Consider the following 18,091-nt stretch of genomic DNA (forward strand, 5'->3'; position numbering starts at 1 on the left):
TGAAGTGTTCCGAGGCGGAAGATGAGGCGTTCTTCCTCCAGGCGTCTGGTGGTGAGGGAGCGGCGGTGAAGGAGGCCCAGGACCTCCATGTCCTCGGCAGAGTGGGAGGGGGAGTTGAAATGTTGGGCCACGGGGCGGTGTGGTTGATTGGTGCGGGTGTCTCGGAGAAGTTCCCTAAAGCGCTCTGCTAGGAGGCGCCCAGTCTCCCCAATGTAGAAGAGACCGCACGGGAGCAACGGATACAATAAATGATATTAGTGGATGTGCAGGTAAAACTTTGATGGATGTGGAAGGCTCCTTTAGGGCCTTGGATAGAGGTGAGGGAGGAGGTGTGGGCAAAGGTTTCACAGTTCCTGCGGTGGCAGGGGAAAGTGCCAGGATGGGAGGGTGGGTCGTGGGGGGGCGTGGACCTGACCAGGTAGTCACGGAGGAAACGGTCTTTGCGGAAGGCAGAAAGGGGTGGGGAGGGAAATATATCCCTGGCGGTGGGGTCGGTTTGGAGGTGGCGGAAATGTCGGCGGATGATTTGGTTTATGCGAAATTTTGTAGGGTGGAAGGTGAGCACCAGGGGCATTCTGTCCTTGTTACGGTTGGAGGGGTGGGGTCTGAGGGCGGAGGTGCAGGATGTGGATGAGAAAGTGCCATGCCCAAGCTGAGCCAGCGGTGTACCCGCTGGTCGTGCCTCAGATCAGCGCTGTGTGTGCTCAGTGTGGTCTTGTTGTGCCAATGGCTGCTGGTCCAGAGAGGAGGGGGCCGGCTGACCCTCAGGCTGGTGAAACCAGGCGCCAGTCCAATACAGGAACACCTTCTGCTGGTCGAGGAGAACTCCACCTGCTGGCAGATCATCCAGGGGGACAGGCAGGAGGTGGAAATGGCCCTCCTCAACTCCATTACTGTCTCCCTCAAGCACCAAGCCGTCACTGAGGGAGATTATCTGAACATGACCCGAAATTGCAGATCGTTTGTGAGGGCCCGCAAGTATATCACTGTCCCCCTGAGCCCTGAGGAGGAACACTTTCCCTTGGCTTACTCCATGATCATCCACCAGAGCATTGAGATGTTCGAGAGGCTTCGACGGAGCATTTACGCCCCACAGAATGTCTACTGTATCCACGAGGACCGCAAATCCCCGAGTCAATTTCATGCGGCTGTTCGGGCCATTGCTTCGTGTTTTCACAATGTCTTTGGCACAGCCAAGCTGGAGTGGGTCACCTATGCTGGCTGGAGCAGAGTTCAGGCAGATCTCAACTGCATGAAGGAGCTGCTGGAGAGCCCTGTCCCCTGGAGGTACTTCATCAATGTGTGTGGCCAAGACTTCCCCCTGAAGACCAACCGGGAGATCGTCCACAGCCTCAGAGGTCTGAACTGCTCCAACGTGATTGAGTCGGATCCTGCACCAGGGTTCAAAAAGGTATCCTGTCTGCTGGACCTCTCTTCATCCAAGTGTTTTCCATCCTCCCTCTCTCCATCATCTCTCTCTCTCTCCTCCAGTCCTTCACTCCCGACTGTACAAAGAGAGACAGGGTTGTTAAAACAGTTCAATTGCATGGAGGGAGGTTCAGAATGTACAAAGGAATATAGAGGAGTTGGAGAGTTGAGCTGAAAACAGAGTAGAAGGGCAATTGACGTTTCAGGTCAGAAACTTTCATCAGAACCCGGGGAGAGGAAGGGGCTGCAGAATAAATGGGGGTGTGGGGCTGGGGAAAGGTGGGTGGGATGGCAATTGGTGGATGCAGGGAGGAGTGGACAGTGCGTGGGGTGGAGCAGATGGGTGGAAAGGAAGATGGTCAGGTGAAAGGTTTGGGGTAGAAAGAGAGGGCTGGGCCTAGGATAGGGATATAGACTGATTACGAGAGTATACAGGAATGTAGGTAGGTTAAGAGTGTAGGAGAAAGTGAGGACTACAGATGCTGGAGATCAGAGACAAGAGTGTGGCACTGGAAAAGCATAGCGGGTCAGGCAGTATCTGAAGAGCAGAAGAATCAATGTTTCGGACATAAGCCCTTCATCAGGAATGAGGCTTGTGGACCAGGGGGTTGAGAGATAAGTGGGATGGGTGTGGGGCTGGGGGTGGAAGGTAGCTGGGAATGTGATAGGTAGATGAAGGTATGCGGGGGGGGAAGAGAGGAGGTTGTGGAAGCTGGAGTGGACAGGTGGGAAGGAAGATGGACTGGTCAGGAGGGTGGTGCTAAGTTGGAGGCTTGGGACTGTGATAAGTTGGGGTGGGGAAATGAGGAAACTAGTGAAATCGACATTGATCCACCTGGTTGCAGGGTTCCAAGGTGGAATATCCAGGTGTCAGCTGGTAAGGGTTTGGTGATGGAGGAGGCCCAGAACCTGCATGCCTTTGGTGGGAGGGGGAGTTATAGTGTTCAGCCACGGGGCGGTGGGGTTAGTTGGTGGGTGTGGGTGTTCCAGAGATGTTCTCTGAAACAATCCACAAGTCAGAGTTCTGTCTCCCCGATGTAGAGGAGACCACAATTGGGTGCAATGGATGCAGTAGATGACATTGGTGGAGGTACAAGTATATTTCTGTCAGATGTGGAAGGATCCTTTGGAGCCTTGGACGGAGGTGAGGGGGAGGTGTGGGTGCAGGTTTTGCACTTCTTTCAGAGGCCAGGGAAGGTGCCAGGAGGGGAGGGTGGGTTGGTGAGGGGTGTGAATCTGACAAGGGAGTTGCAGATGGAGTGCAGAGGGAAATATGTCCCTAATGGTGCGGTCTGTTTGTAAGTGGCAGAAGTGGTGGAGGATAATGCAATGTATCCGGATGTTGGTGGGGTAGAAGGTGAGGACCAAGGGGTTCTGTCCCTGTTGCGTTGGGAGGGGTGTGGTTCAAGGGTGAAGGTACAGGAAATAGAGCAGATGCACTGGAGGGCATTATCAACCATGTGGAAGGAAATTGTAGTTTTTGAGGTAGGACGCCATCTGGGATGTTCTGTGTTGGAATTGGTCCTCCTGGGAACAGATGCAGCAGAGGCAGAGAAATTGGGAATAAGGGATGGTGTTTTTACAGGGGCAGGGTAGGAGGAGGTGTATTTCAGGTAGCTATGGGAGTTGGTGGGTTTGTAGTAGATGTCCACGGTTAGTCGGTTGCCAGAGATGGAGAAGTCCAGGAAGGGGAAGGAGGTGTCCGAGATTGGCCGGATGAATTTGAGGTCAGGTTGGAAGGTGTTGGTAGAATTAATGAACTTTTCAACCACCTCATGCAAATACGAGATAGGGCCAATCCAGTCATCAATGTAGCGGAGGAAAAGATGGGGAATGGTGCCGATGGATGTAGAGGCAGGCATAGTTGGGGCCCATGCGGGTGCCCATGGATACCCCTGAAGTGTTAAGAGTGAACAGAAGAATGTAAGTTCGGTTCAGAACATGTAAAGGATTGTTCTTAGGTTGATAGTGAAATAGTCTCACAAACTTGATTGAGTTTTTTGAAGAAGTAACAAAGAGGATTGATGAGGGCAGAGCAGTAGATATCATCCATATGGACTTCAGTAAGGTATTCAACAAGGTTCCCCATGGGAGACTGATCAGCAAGGTTAGATCTCATGGAATGCAGGGAGAGTTAGCCATTTAGATACAGAACTGGCTCAAAAGGTAGAAGACAGAGGGTGGTGGTGGAGGGTTGTTTTTCAGACTGGAGGCCTGTGACCAGTGGAGTGCCACAAGGATCGGTGCTGGGCCCTCTACTTTTTGTCATTTACATAAATGATTTGGGTGCGAGCATAAGAGATACAGTTAGTAAGTTTGCAGATGACACCAAAATTGAAGGTGTAGTGGACAGCAAAGAGGGTTACCTCAGATTACAACAGGATCTGGTCCAGATGGGCCAATGGGCTGAGACATTGCAGATGGAGTTTAATTCAGATAAATGGGAGGTGCTGCATTTTGGGAAAGCAAATCTTAGGAGGACTTATACACTTCATGGTAAGGTCCTCGGGAGTGTTGCTGAACAAGGAGACCTTGGAGTGCAGGTTCATAGCTCCTTGAAGCAGAGTTGCAAGTAGATAGGATAGTGAAGGCAGTGTTTGGTATATGCTCCTTTATTGATCAGAGTATGGAGTACAGGAGTTGGGAGGTCATGTTGCGACTGTACAGGACATTGGTTAGGCCCTGTTGTAAAATTGCGTGCAATTCTAGTCTCCTTCCTATTGGAAAGATGTTGTGAAACTTGAAGGGATTCCAAAATGATTTACAAGGATGTTGCCAGGGTTGGAAGATTTGAGCTATAGGGAGAGGCTGAACAGGCTGAGGCTGTTTTCCCTGAAGCGTCAGAGGCTGAGGGGTGACCTTATAGAGGTTTACAAAATTATGAGGGGCATGGTTAGGATAAATAGACAAAGTCTTTTCCCTGGGGTCGGGGAATCCAGAACTGGAGGGCATAGGTTTCGGGTGAGAGGGAAAAGATATAAAAGAGACCTGAGGGGCAACATTTTCATGGAGAGTGTGGTACGTGTATGGAATGAGCTGCCAGAGGATGTGGTGGAGGCTGGTACAATTGCAACATTTAAGAGGCATTTGGATGGGTATATGAATAGGAAGGGTTTGGAGGGATATGGGCCGGGTGCTGGCAGGTGGAACTAGATTGGGTTGGGATATCTGGTCGGCCTGGACAGGTTGGACCGAAGGATCTGTTTCCATGCTGTACATCTCTATGACTGTAAGTGGGTACTGCAGATTCTGGAGATTACAGTCAAGATTAGAGCAGTGTTGGAAAAGCACAGCACGTCAGGCAGCATCTGAGGAGCAGGAAACCCCGACATCAGGAATAACTTCACAGAGGCCCTTATCCAGTCACCAACTCACCCTTTTGTTTACACATGGAGTCCTTGACACGGATCCAGCTTCCTCAGAGCCAGCTCAGAGTGAACAGAACATCTGATCGTCCTGTTTATTTTTTTTTTCGGAAGCAGCCTCAGGAGTAGCAATCGAAGTAGTCCCCTGGTGTAGGTAGGCCCAGGCAGCAGCAGCAGGGGTGCAGGCGAGGCCTAGGCTTCAGTAGCAGGAGCAGGCCCAGACTGTAGCAGCAGTGGTGGTAGTAGGTGCCTGTGCAGCTGAGCACAGCTTCAAATTAACAGAAATAAGCAGAAAGAAACCCCAGAAAACAATCACAGACTATGAAAAATAAATTAAAATTAAACTCCTCCTCAGTAGGAAGACACCAACAGCAGCACATAAGACACACTGAGGCTGTTTTGAAGTCAGTCTCCTCTCCTCAAGAGGATTGAAGAGTCCTTCATATGCTGATCCAGCTCCCCTAGAGCCAGCTCTCAGTGAGCAGATCCCTTGACATGCCTGTTTATTTTTCTTCCACTACCACCCGACAGCAGTCATGCTTATTTTTCTCTTGTACCCATGTCGTGTGTAGGTGTCAGATGCAGTGAAAAATAACAAGTGTGTAAATCTTAATTTGTGGGAAATAGAACCCACTCACTTCATAATTTCAGTCCAAGACAAGATCTGCAGCAGCAGTATCATCTGATATACTCTTGCAAGAGTGGTGTCTACAAAATAGGCACACAGTACAAAACCTTGATACAATTCATTTCTCTTTCCCTCCTCACACTACTCTAAACCCAGCACCCATTCCTCTTGTTTATCTCTTGCCTTATCTGGCCTTGTGCGTAACGGTACAGGATTTGCTTGGCCACTTCACCACATCCCTCTGTGGTCTATTGTTAGCGTATATCCTCCTTCACTGCCATCTGCTTCCTTGCTTGCTAAAGCAACATTTCCTCTCATTCTTCGTCCACACTGAGCCTTATGACCTCTTGATTGTGGTTTTTGGTTTTGCAGAAGCGGGAAACAGATGCTTATAACTGTTTGTACAAGCATATCTAGCTTAACCTACACTCCCCTTCCTCTTTCATGATTCAGCTTTGTGATTTTTGCAGACAACATTTATAATTACTCCTCGCAATTTATATTCCATCACCAGGAAGGAAACAGACAGTCCTGTTTATTTATATTTTATTAAACAATTCACAGTTTATACAAACAAACAATTACATTTACAGCTGTATACAGAGAAACAGCAATTTTACAAGGGAGGGGAATGACAAAGCCAAGCCCCAAACCCTGACATTCAACCGGTTTTCAGGGAAATGAGGATAAACATCAAATCCCAGTTTCAATCATGACAAACAGTAACAATGACAGACATACATATAAGACAGTCCAATTGTGTAAGAAACAGCGCATACAATACAGACCTCCAATAAACCAGCAAGCTTCCCCCCCACCCCATCCCTCCCACCTTCTGGTCGTCTAAGGCAGCCCGCCCCTACGCACCTTCTGGCTCTCGGTCCGCCCTGACACACCTTTCGACCACCTGTAGGACAGCCCATCCAGATTACTCCTTCTCAGGACGACAGCGCTCAGAATGGCCTAACCACCTACTGGCTCTAGGGGCAACTGGCATCAGGGTGGCCTACTCACCCTCTTGTTCTCAGGGTGACAGCTTTCAGGATGACCCATGAACGTCCCAGCTCACAGTAAGGCCTGCCAGACCCAGGGACACACAAGACAGTGCAGGTGATAAGCCCAACAAGAAACACGATAGAGTTAATTGTGAACAAACAGAGTCCTTTCTGGTACACAGAGTCCAAATATAGAGTCTTCAAAAAAAAAGTTCTCAGGAACAGAGTCCACTCCAGTTTACGACAGGTGTTGTCAGAAAGAGTCCACTGCTAAAAAAGGGTCTACAACCAAGGGCAGAGTCCACTCCCAAAGGCAGCAAATGCACACCCCACAGCACACAGGTGTTCAGTCTCCATGGAGTCCTGGCACACCCTTGAAGAGGCAGGCCCACTCACAGGAACACAGTACATTGTAAAGGTGGTTAACTCACAGGGGTTTTGGTCCACCCCTGAAGGGAAGGTCTTCTCCCAAACTCCAGGATACAGCAAGTGCTCACCTCCCAGCACACACACACAGGTGTTCAATGTTCAGAGGTCCAGTCTCAGGGCTAGGCCTCCCCACAGGAACAGCTCCTCTGGTAAAATGTATGTCTTCCAGGATACAGTAAGTGCTCACCTCCCAGCACACACACAGGTGTTCAATCTTCAGAGGTCCAGTCTCAGGGCTAGGCCTCCCCACAGGAACAGCTCCTCTGGTAAAATGTATGTCTTCCACAAGGACTCAGTCCAAACAGTGAGGACACATACAAAAAAAAACAAAGAAAATTAGAGTCCAAGGGCTAAGCCCAACCACAAAATTAACATTGTCCTTTTCTCAAAAGTGAAGAAAAGAGTAACACACAGACTGTAACCAGGCAGTGAAACAACAATCGCCTAATGAGAACTGAGTTACACCTGAAACACATGATGTGCATCAGGAGTTTAATAATCAGTCCTCCCTAAAGGAATGCCAGTTAACAAACTGACTAAATAATTCAGCCAGTTCAGGAATCAGGTTTCCCCCACACAAAAAACAAGCAGAAACCAACAGTAACACACTGACTGTGACCCAGCCAGCACAGAGTCAGTCCCCTAAATTGAGAAGACCTCTGAATCTCCTGTTTATAAATTTTATTAAACAGTTTACAAAAACAGTTAACGTTTACAACTGTATACAAGAGACAGCAATTTTGCAAGGGAGAGGAGCATTCCCCTGTTTTTTTTATATTTTATTAAACAAGTACAAAAAAGAGTTTACAGCACAAAAGTTAACATTTACAGCTGTATACAACAGCAATTTTACAAGAGAGAGGAGCAGCAAAGCTAGGCCCCGAACCCTACCGTTCAACCAGTTTACAGGGAATTGAGGACAAACCACAAATCCCAGTTTCAAATATGGAAAGACAGCAACAATGACATTTATGCATAAGACAATCTTGTTACATTAAAAAGTGCAGACAATACAGACCCAGCAAGCCCCCGTCCCTCCCACCTTCCAACCACTCTAAGGCAGCCCGCCCCTCCGCGCCTTCTGGCTCTCGGTCCGCCCTGACATACCTTTCGACCATCTCTAGGACTGCCCACCCCAGTGCCCACCTGGAGTGACAGCGCTGAGCACGGCCACCCACCTTCTGGCTCTCGGTCTGCCCCTACGTACCATTGCGCTCTCACCCACCCCGATGCGCCATCTGGCCAGTGGCTATCCTAGCACACCTTTCGGCCACCTCTAGGACAGCCTGTCCCTTTCCCTGGAATGACAGCGTGCAGGGCAGCCCACAAGCCTTCTGGATCTCAGCCCGCCCCTACGCACTTTTTGGCTCTCGTCTGCTCTGACACAGCTTTCGACCACCTCTAGGACAGCCCATCCCGATTACCCCTTTTCGGATGACAGTGTTCAGAACGGTCTACCCACCATCTAGCTCTCGGGGAGACTGTCATCAGGGTGGCCTATCCACCATCCGGCTTTCGGGACAGCCTACCAACCTTCAGGTTCACAGGATGGCCTACCCACCCTTCGGCTTTCGGGGTGACAGCTTTCAGGACGACCCATGAGCCTCCCAGCTCACAGTAAGGCCTGCCAGACCCAGGGACATACAATACAGTGCAGATTCCTGAAGAAGGGCTCATGCCCGAAACGTCGATTCTCCTGCTCCTTGGATGCTGCCTGACCTGCTGCGCTTTTCCAGCAACACATTTTCAGCTCTGATCTCCAGCATCTGTAGTCCTCACTTTCGCCTCCAGTGCAAGTGATAAACCCAACAAACCATATGACAGTTAATTACCAACAAACAGAGTCCTTTCTAGTCCAGAGTCCATTAGCACAGGCATTTTTCTTCAAAATGTAGAGCCCATTCCAGGCCTGAGGGGTGGAGAGAGTGCCATACAAGGCCTTGATGAGACCACATCAGAATCAGTCTGTACATTTTCTCTCATTTAAAATAATTACATTGACAGCAAGTTTCACCTGCCTTTTTCCTGGGAATGAAGGGTTTATCTTATGAAGGAAGGTTGAACAAATTGGCTTTTACACATTTAAGTTTGGAAATCTGAGAGATCTTTTTGAAATGTATAAATTTCTCTGAGAGGACATGATAAGGTTGTTGATGGGACATTGCTTTCTCTTGTAGGTTTGACAAGATGTTTTGTAGAATAAGATATTGTCAGAGTCCTACAGCACCGAAACATACCCTTTCGTCCAACTCATCCATGCCAACCAGGTATCCTAATTGGAACTAGTCCCATTGTCCTGTGTTTGGTCCATATCCCTTTAAACTTGTCCTATTTATGTTGTCTGTTAAATCTTGTGATTGTATCCACCACAACAATTCTTTTTGGCAACTTGCTCCGTATTTGTACCACCCTCAGGTCTCAACTTAAACCTATGCCCTCTGGGTTTGGCCTCCCCCATCCTGGGGCTATTCACTTTTATTGATTTCCCCCACAATTTTATACACCTCTATATGGTCACCCTTCACCCTCCAATACTCCAGTGAGAAAGGTCCTAGCCTATCTAGCCTCTCCTTATAACTAAAACCCTGCAGTCCTGGCAACATCTTTGTAAATCTATTCTGCAGTTTAACAACACCCTTCCAACAGCAGGGCGATCACAAATTTACCCAGTACTCCAAAAGTGACCTCACCAATGCCTTGCAGAATTATTTTCCCCTGAGAGGGCTGTTGCACTGTGTAAATCTCTTCTGTACGAAGTTGTGAAGGCTGAGTTGATGAAGTTATGAAAGGGTGAGTAAGGTGACCTTTTTTTAAAAAAAGATAAGGACCCCGGGGCAACCGATAGAAATATGGAATTGAAATTGCAACCAGAAGAGCAGTGATCTTCTTGAATGGTGGAGCAGACTTGAAGGGACAAATGGCTGACTTTTGCTATTATATCGGTGGAGACAGGTTATGCCTTAGTTCAAGTAAAGAGTAGAGAGTTTTCTGACCTCTCAGCTAAGGAAAGGGCTTTGGTGTCCCTCCTGATAACATGAACCTTGAAGTTAATCTCCCTCTGCGCCAGTCACAGAATTAAAGAATTCTTGCGGAAGGATGCCCTTCAGCCCATCATGTCTGTAATTATTCCACATCTAGTACCAATCTCCTGCATTTCCACACTCAACTCTGGCAACATCCTTGTAAATCTTTTCTGAACCTTTTCAAATTTCACAACGTCCTTCCTATAGCAGGGAGACCAGAATTGCATGCTGTATTCCAGAAATTGCCAAACCAATGTCCTGCTCAGCCACAGCATGACCTCCCAACTCCTACACACAATGCACTGACCAATAATGGCAAACGTAGCAAACGACTTCTTCACTACCCTGTCTATCTGTGACTCCATTTTCAAGAAACTATGAATTTGCATTCCAAGATCTCTTGTTTCATCATCACTCCCCAGACTTTACCATGAAGTGTATTATTCCTGCCCTGATTTGCCAAACCAAAATGGAGCGCCTCACATTTATCGACATTAAACTCCATCTGGCACTCCTCGGCCTATTAGCCCATCTGATCAAGATCCCGTTGTACTCTGAGGTTGATTCGAAATATTACTCTGGATGTAGGTTTGCTCGTTGAGCTGGAAGGTTCATTTTCAGATGTTTTGTCACCATACTAGGCAACATCTTCAGTGAACCTTCCAGCTCAGCGAGCAAACCTACATCTAGAACCTCAACCTGAGCTACAAACCTTCTCAAACCTTGCTGATATATTACTGTCATGTATAATCGAGTTACAGTAAAAAATGTTGTCGTATGTGCTTTACAGACAGATATTGATATGTTAAGTTGGCAAAAATGTTGGCAAATGGAGTGCAATGTGGGAAAATGTGAAGTTGTTCATTTGGAAGGGAAATCAAAAGAATAGAATATTATTTAAATGGAGAAAGCTTCAGAAAGCTGCAACACAAAGGGACTTGGGGCAACTAGTGAATGAAACATGGAAAGCTCGCACACGGAGCAGCAGGTAATTGGGAAGACTAATGGAATATTCAATGAAAACAGAAATTTCTGGAGAGACTCAGCAGGTCGGGTAGCATTCATGGAGAGAAAACAGAGTCAATGTTTTGAGTCTGGTGACCTTTCTTCAGAACTGAAGTGGAATGTTTGCCCTTATTTGAAGGAGGGTTGGAGTATAAAAGTCAGGATGTCTTACTGCAACTGTGCAAGGTGCTTGTGAGAGCACATCTGGAGTACTGTGAGCACTTCTGGTCACCTTTTATAAGAAAACATGTTGTTTCATTGGAGGAAGTTAAGAGAATGTTCAGTGGGATGGCCCCCATTATGGAGGGATTGTCTTAAAAACAAAAGGCTAAACAGGATTCTACTCACTGGAGTTTAGAAGAATGAGAGATGTCCTCATTGAAATGGACAGGATTAAGGGGCTTGACAGGGTAAATGCTGAAAGGATGTTTCTCCTCATGGGAGAGTCCAGGACCAGGGGGGGGTATTGTCTCAGAATAAAGGGGCACCAGTTTAAAACTGAGATGAGGTGGAATTTCCTCTCTCAGAAGGTTGTGAATCTTTGGAATTCCTTGCCACAGAGAGCTGTCCTTGTATATATTTAAGGCTCAGATGGATAGATTCTTGCTCAGTTGGGGAATTAAGCGTTACGGGGACAGGGCAAGAACATGGACTTGAGGAATGTTGAATCAGCCATGATCCTAGTGAAGCTGGCTTGAGGGACCAAATGGCTGACTCCTGTCCCGACTTATTAATGGTCTTACATTTACTGATGAAACTGTTCAAAGGGGTTATCGCACAACTCTGGAGCATAAGCGACTTGAACCTGGGTCTCCGAGGCTCACACCACATGGATCCTAGTTTACTTTATATCATGCACTTGACATTGATGCTGGTAGTTATGGCTGCAATTTTCAGCCTTAGATCAATTAATGAAGCGAAGCCAGTGCAGGTTTTCAAAAGATAAGTCTCCAACCTCGCATCATTCATTGATGAAGTAGCTGAGAATTTGAATGCAGAGAACATTGTCTGAACTGGATTCAATGAAGTGTTTCACTAGGCACTAGATAAATGGCTGGACAACAAAATTGACAACACAAGCCCTGATTCATGGATTTTGATTTGGACCAGAGGTTGGTAGGTGGGAATGATGGGTAGCAGGGACATTTTAAACATCAAGACCCGGAGCAGGAGAAGATGATTTGGCCCGACATGAGACCCACCATACTATATGATTCTGGCTAATCCTTTATCTCAATGCCATACTAAGACTTTCTCCCATGCCTTTGATGCTTTTGAAACGTAAATATTTGTTAATCGCATTCTTGGATATATTCAATGACTCAAACTCCACAGCTTTCTGTGGTACAGAATTCCATAACTTCACTATCCTATAAGTTAAGAAATGATTCTGCATCTCAGCCCTAAATAGTCGACTGCTTTTATTCAATATGTCAGTGATATCAATCTTGGAGTATGTGGCAAAATGCCCATATTCAGGGCAATGATAAACCTGGAGGATTGGCAAATGGTGAGGATGATGTGAATTGTCCAGAGTCACCACAGTGAACAGACAGCATCCAGTCAGAGGTGAATACAGAAGAGTGTAAGGTGATATGTTTTGGGAGAAGGATGTGGAGAGGTAATAGAAATGTAATGGCACAATCGTAAAGAGTGCGCAGGATTAGAGGGATCTGGCAATAAACATTCATCAACATTAGAAGATGGAGGAGACCGTAAGAGGGTAGAAAAGCAGAAGGCTTAATAAATAGAGGCATTGATGCCAATAAATGGTTGAGTTATGCTGCATGTCAAATTGGTTTAGCCCCAGTTGGATTGTTATGGTCATTTCCGGTGACTATAAAACGATGTGAGGGCCCTCAGGACAGGGAGAAGAGGTGACTTCGCGGAATGGTGCCAGGGTTTAAGTTGGATGGCTCAGTTGGAAAGGTCAACGATGCTCCCATTGGAACAAAGGAGATTGGGGTGAGGTTTATTCAATGGGTACAGGGTGAGCACTCAGTAATGAAGACAAGGAAATATACTTCACTGTTCACCGATTGTACAAGTGCAATGGAATGCAGATGTAAGATTTTGGGTTAGAGGCCTGGTGGGGAGATCTGAGGAATTGAAACGCAAATGAAGCCTGAACTACATTTGTATGAGATGATGGCAAGTTCCGATGCAAGTTGGATTAAAAAAAAGAGATCTGTTCCCATACATACAAGGAACAAGAGTAGGGCATTAACCCTTTTGATCCTGTTCCACCATCTACATCCCTGCATACCATCGATAATCTATCCTCCCCTTGGTAACCAAGGATCCATATCTCCCATGCATGATGCCACAAGCACCGAGGATAAAAGATATCTTTTGACACAATGTGAATAAAGTGTCGTGTCTTGCGGAAGGGGTGGCACGGTGGCTCAGTGGTTAGCACTGTTGCCTCACAGCACCAAAGACCTGGGTTCGATTCCAGACTTGGGCGACTGTCCATGTGGAGTTTGCACATTCTCCCCACGTCTGCGTGGGTTTCCTCCGGGTGCTCTGGTTTCCTGCCACAGTCCAAAGATGTGCAGGTTAGGTGAATTTGTCGTGCTAAATTGCTCATATCGGGTAGGGTAATGGGTGTGGATGGGTTGCTCTTCAGAGGATTGGTGTGGACCTGTTGGGCCAAATGGCCTGTTTCCATACTGTAGAGAATCTAATGTGTGGTGTTCTTCACTCTGAGGGAGGAGCTTTGGATTCAAGTCCTACTCCAGGAGCTGATGGCCATAGGAAGGTGTTTTCATTGCTATTGTGAGACACTCAAGGGTATGGGCCAAGTGCTGCAAAATGGGATGAGAATAGCTCGGAGCTTGTCTTTTTGACCAGTGCAGACACGATGGGCTGAAGGGCAACTTATTATTTTAGTGCTCTAAATCTCAATAACCAGAGAGCACGGAGTCATAACATCATACAGTATGGAACAGACCATTCAGTTCAACCAGTCTATGCTGACCAGTCATCCCGATCTGACTGAGTCCCATTTGCCAGCCTTTGGCACATATCTCTCTAACCTATTCCTAGTCATGTCCACATCTAGATGCCTTTTAAATATTGTCATTGTACCAGCCGCCTCCACCACCTCTTGTTAGCTCATTCCAAGCACACATCACCCATTGCATGAAAAAGTAACCCCTCAGGTCTTTCCCCTCTCACCTTATACCTATGCTTCTAGTTTTGGACTCCCCCACCCTCGGGAAAAGACGTTTGGCTATACAGCTGACGTGGAAGGAATCAAAATGGGGCAAGAACAGAAAAGGAGGTCAGCTAAACAATTCTGATCAGCAACAGAAAAGTGCAGCCAAGCACGTACGTAAGCTAGCTAGCTTACTGAAACTGGCTCCAGTTAAGTGAGAAGGCAGGAAGACCGAAACAACACTCAACAGGTGTTGTAGAAGTTTAAGGTCAATGATCTAATGCTAAACGTCACGTACCTAGATCAGGATCTGATTGATCAGTTGTGTTGCTAAGGCTTGGAATCAAAATGTAATTCGTGAAAGGGGAACGCCGATTTGTGTGTAAAAGTGTGATTGCAACTGCCTGTTTCAGACTCTCCAGGCAAGGGTGGGCTTTGACCCGGCTGGTTGAGTCTTCTTGCATGTATGTGAAAAAGGAAGCTGAGTGAAGTGTACTATCATCCGGCTGATCATTTCAACATCTATCCATGTTCCTCCAGATTTTATGAACTTCTGTAAGGGTACCCCTCAGCATCCGACACTCCAGGGAAAATAGCCCTAGCCTATTCAACCTCTTACTGTAGCTCAAACCCTCCAATCTTGGCAACATCCTGGTAAATCTTTTCTGCACCCTCTCAAGTTTAACAACATCCTTTCTTTCGAAGGGCGACCAGAATTGTATGCAGTATTTTAAAAATGGCCTCACCAATGTCCTCTACAGACAATAGATCACACTTGGTAATGGCAAAGGCATATCAGAGATAGTCAAAGATACTCCTACTTATAGACAATAGATGCAGGAGTAGGCCATTCGGCCCTTCGAGGAAGCACCACCATTCACTATGAACATGGTTAATCATCCACAATCAGTATCCTGTTCCTGCCTTATCCCCATAACCCTTAATTCCACTATCTTTCAGAGCTCTATCCATCTCTGTTACAGCTGCAACATTACATCCCAACTCCTATATTCAATGCACTGACCAATGAAGGTAAAGGTATCAAACACCTACTTCACCACCCTGTCTATCTGCAATGCAACTTTCAAAGAACTATATCCCTGCACACCATGTCCTTCTCTCTAAGGCAAAAGCTCTGTGTTCAAGTCCCATTCCAGGAGTTGATGACCACAGGAAAGTGTCTCCATTGCACTGGTGAGGCATGAAAGGTGATGTTTCCCAGTACTGGAAAATGAGACTGGAGTAGCAAGGAGCCTGTTTTGCCAGCGCAGTCACGATGGGCTGAAGGATCTATTTTTCTGGTGCTCTCAACCTTTATGACCAGAGGGCACAGTTTGAAGTGTATTTTTGGAGCCAGATCCACTGGGAGAGCTTGAGGATAAGTTTTGTGTTTGCTCAGCAAATGAACATTGGGAGATGGTTTGGGAGGCAGGAATATGGGGAAATTAGCAGGTGACTGGCACTAGGCAATGGGAGTGAGAAAGGCCTGAGGGGCTGAATGGCCTTGTTCTCCACTGTAAGGTGAGTAACTGAGAGAAGGAGTGTGCATGGATCTTGCTGGAGCTGGGGGCGAGGAGAGTGCAGAGGAGTTGGGGAGGGAAAAAGCCATAGGCGAAGTTGAAAAGCTATCATTTCTACTTTCTCGTCTCTCTCACTCTCTTGCGCTTGCCTTTTAGAAACGTTGGCAATACCACCATGATACCCTCGACCAAGTTGTCTTGACGGTGCAACTGAAAGACCAGCCGAACATCAGCACCTCCATCTTCGTGGGCAGTGCCTACTTCATGGCCTCCAGAGAGTTTGTCGGCCATGTGTTTGACAGTGCCAAGATCCAGGCCTTCCTCAAGTGGTCGGAGGACACCTACAGCCCGGACGAGCATGTGTGGGCTACCCTGCACAGAATGCCCAATGTACCCGGCTCCATCCCGTACACCCAAGGAACCACCAGGACACTTGGCCGGGCAGTAAAGTGGTCCTTTGAGGCTGGTGACGTTGCGAGGGGTGCCCTATACCCTCCCTGCACGGGAAGGTATCGCCACTTGGTTTGTGTGTATGGCGCAGGAGATCTACATTGGGTGGTCCGTCAGAAATGTTTCTTTGCAAATAAGTTTGACCCCAACATGGACAACACGGCAGTACAGTGCATGGAGGAATATCTCCGAAACAGGACACTTGGTAAAACTGGGGCTGTGTTGGAGATTGGGACAGAGTAAACCTCGGTGATGGTGGTAGAGGTGGTGGGTGAGACATCGGAAACACAGAGACTGGGCACTGTGAGACTGTATACTATAACACTGGCTGCTGTGGAGGCCAGGCATTGTGAAACTGCATGCTGTAACATGGCCACTGTAGCACTAGGCAGTGTGAGGCTGGGCACTATAGTGTTGGGCACTGTGGAGATTGGATACCTTAATACTATCCACTGTAACACTGGGCACTGTGAGACTTAGTGTAACATTAGTTACTGTGAGAGTCAAAATGTGTGGTGCTGGAAAAGCACAGCAGTTCAGGCAGCACCCGAGGAGCAGGAGAGAACCGATGTTTCAGGTATAAGCCCTTCATCAGGAATGTGGGGGAGTAAGGGGTTGAGAGATAAATAGAGTGAGGGTGGGGCTTTTGGGAACGTAGCTGGGAAGGTGCTCAGTAAATCCAGTTGGGGGTGTGATTGTGATTGGTCGGTGGGGAAGGTCGAACATATAGTTAAGAAGGAAGATGGACAGGTCAAGAGGGGAGAGCCGACTTGGAGGGTTGGATCTGGGATGAGTTGGGGGGAGAGGAGAGATTTGGAAACTAGTGACGTCAATGTTGATGCCATGTGGTTGAGGGTCCCAAGGCAGAAGATGAGGTGTTCTTCCTCCAGTCGTCGGATAGCTTGGATTTGGTGGTGCAGGAAGTGTCATTGTGTTAAAGTGGTTGGCCACAGGTCAATGGGGTTGTTTGTGCCCAGTCTCACAGGGACACATCCGCCAATAATACTCAACACTGCACGAGTGGGCACTGCATTACTGGAACACTGCGCGAGTGGGCATGTACAGCTGGACACTGCAAGACCAGTGTTGTGACCATCACTTTTTTTTTATTTTTCTCATTTTAGTTTGGAACTGAGTCCAAATTGAGAATTGAACTTTGAACAGTGGCTAGTTCTTCTTTAAAAAAAACTGGAGAGACAAAAGACTGATGTTTGCTGTTAGGATCTGGCCAGGAAAGGTAATTCAGGTGAATTACTGCTCTCTGAACACAGCAGATGCTTCAGCACCGAGATGTAGTTCTGCTCAGTGACTGACAGCTGGATCGATATTGAATGGGTCAGTCAGTAAGAGGAATACTGCCAGGCAGGTAACCACAGAGAATGGTGAGAAAAAAGTAAAAACCATGAGTGACCTCGCTCTGACTGGATTTTGGGCTTGGAGGAAGTGCTTCTTTGGAAGCTGCTGGACTGGTCTGGTCTTCTTTTTGGTTTGACTTTGTCTAGTTATTTCCCCAGTTGTTAACTTGTCAAAAGATCAGAGATAAGAATGTGAGTCTTCGGGAATGAGTGTTCGTCTCCACAGGTCTGCAGAATTTGTTCACATTGACTGGTGACTTTAAGTTCAAACATGGTGTACAGTTCTTGTGCCTGTAATACAACCCAGCATCAAAGGATTTCATGATGGCCTACTATTTATCATTGAAACTGTTATCAACTGGCAAATTAAAATTTTTGAACAAGTTTATCTCTTAACTGTCTGCGAATTGGAGGGGTGCATGGGTTTATGATCATCTGTGTTCTGCTAAAGTGACATAAACAGAAATGAACAATTTATTAAGTTATAAACTTGATATCCAAGATCTGTTAGTTGTAAATTCTGTTTAGGAACAATTGAACGATTTTGAGGGTCATTGAATGGTTGAATGTCACTGTGTTGCAAATCCAGTGATCGGGAGGATGGTTTTGGTTCAGCTTCATTTTCCTGAGTCATTCCGGACACCGTACCTCCAGGCACAATAACTCTGGACATTGTCACTCCCTGTATGACACGATCACTCCGGTTACAACACTGTCACTCTGGACACTATCA

At 47.0% G+C, this 18,091-nt stretch overlaps 1 protein-coding gene across 1 annotated transcript; it reads left to right on the plus strand.

The window, feature by feature from the left end:
• Positions 1 to 616: 616 nt before the first annotated feature.
• LOC148141971 (beta-1,3-galactosyl-O-glycosyl-glycoprotein beta-1,6-N-acetylglucosaminyltransferase 3-like) lies at positions 617 to 16,429 on the plus strand. Its single transcript, XM_087977069.1, has 2 exons — positions 617 to 1,411; positions 15,710 to 16,429. The coding sequence occupies exons 1-2, from the start codon at positions 644 to 646 to the stop codon at positions 16,244 to 16,246; spliced, it is 1,305 nt and encodes a 434-aa protein (XP_087833195.1). The 5' UTR covers positions 617 to 643; the 3' UTR covers positions 16,247 to 16,429.
• The last annotated feature ends 1,662 nt before the right edge of the window (positions 16,430 to 18,091 follow it).

This window comes from Chiloscyllium plagiosum, unplaced genomic scaffold (assembly GCF_037043375.1).
Source record: "Chiloscyllium plagiosum isolate Xiang-an unplaced genomic scaffold, Cpla_swu_hap1 HiC_scaffold_31, whole genome shotgun sequence".
NCBI classification, from domain to species: domain Eukaryota; kingdom Metazoa; phylum Chordata; class Chondrichthyes; order Orectolobiformes; family Hemiscylliidae; genus Chiloscyllium; species Chiloscyllium plagiosum.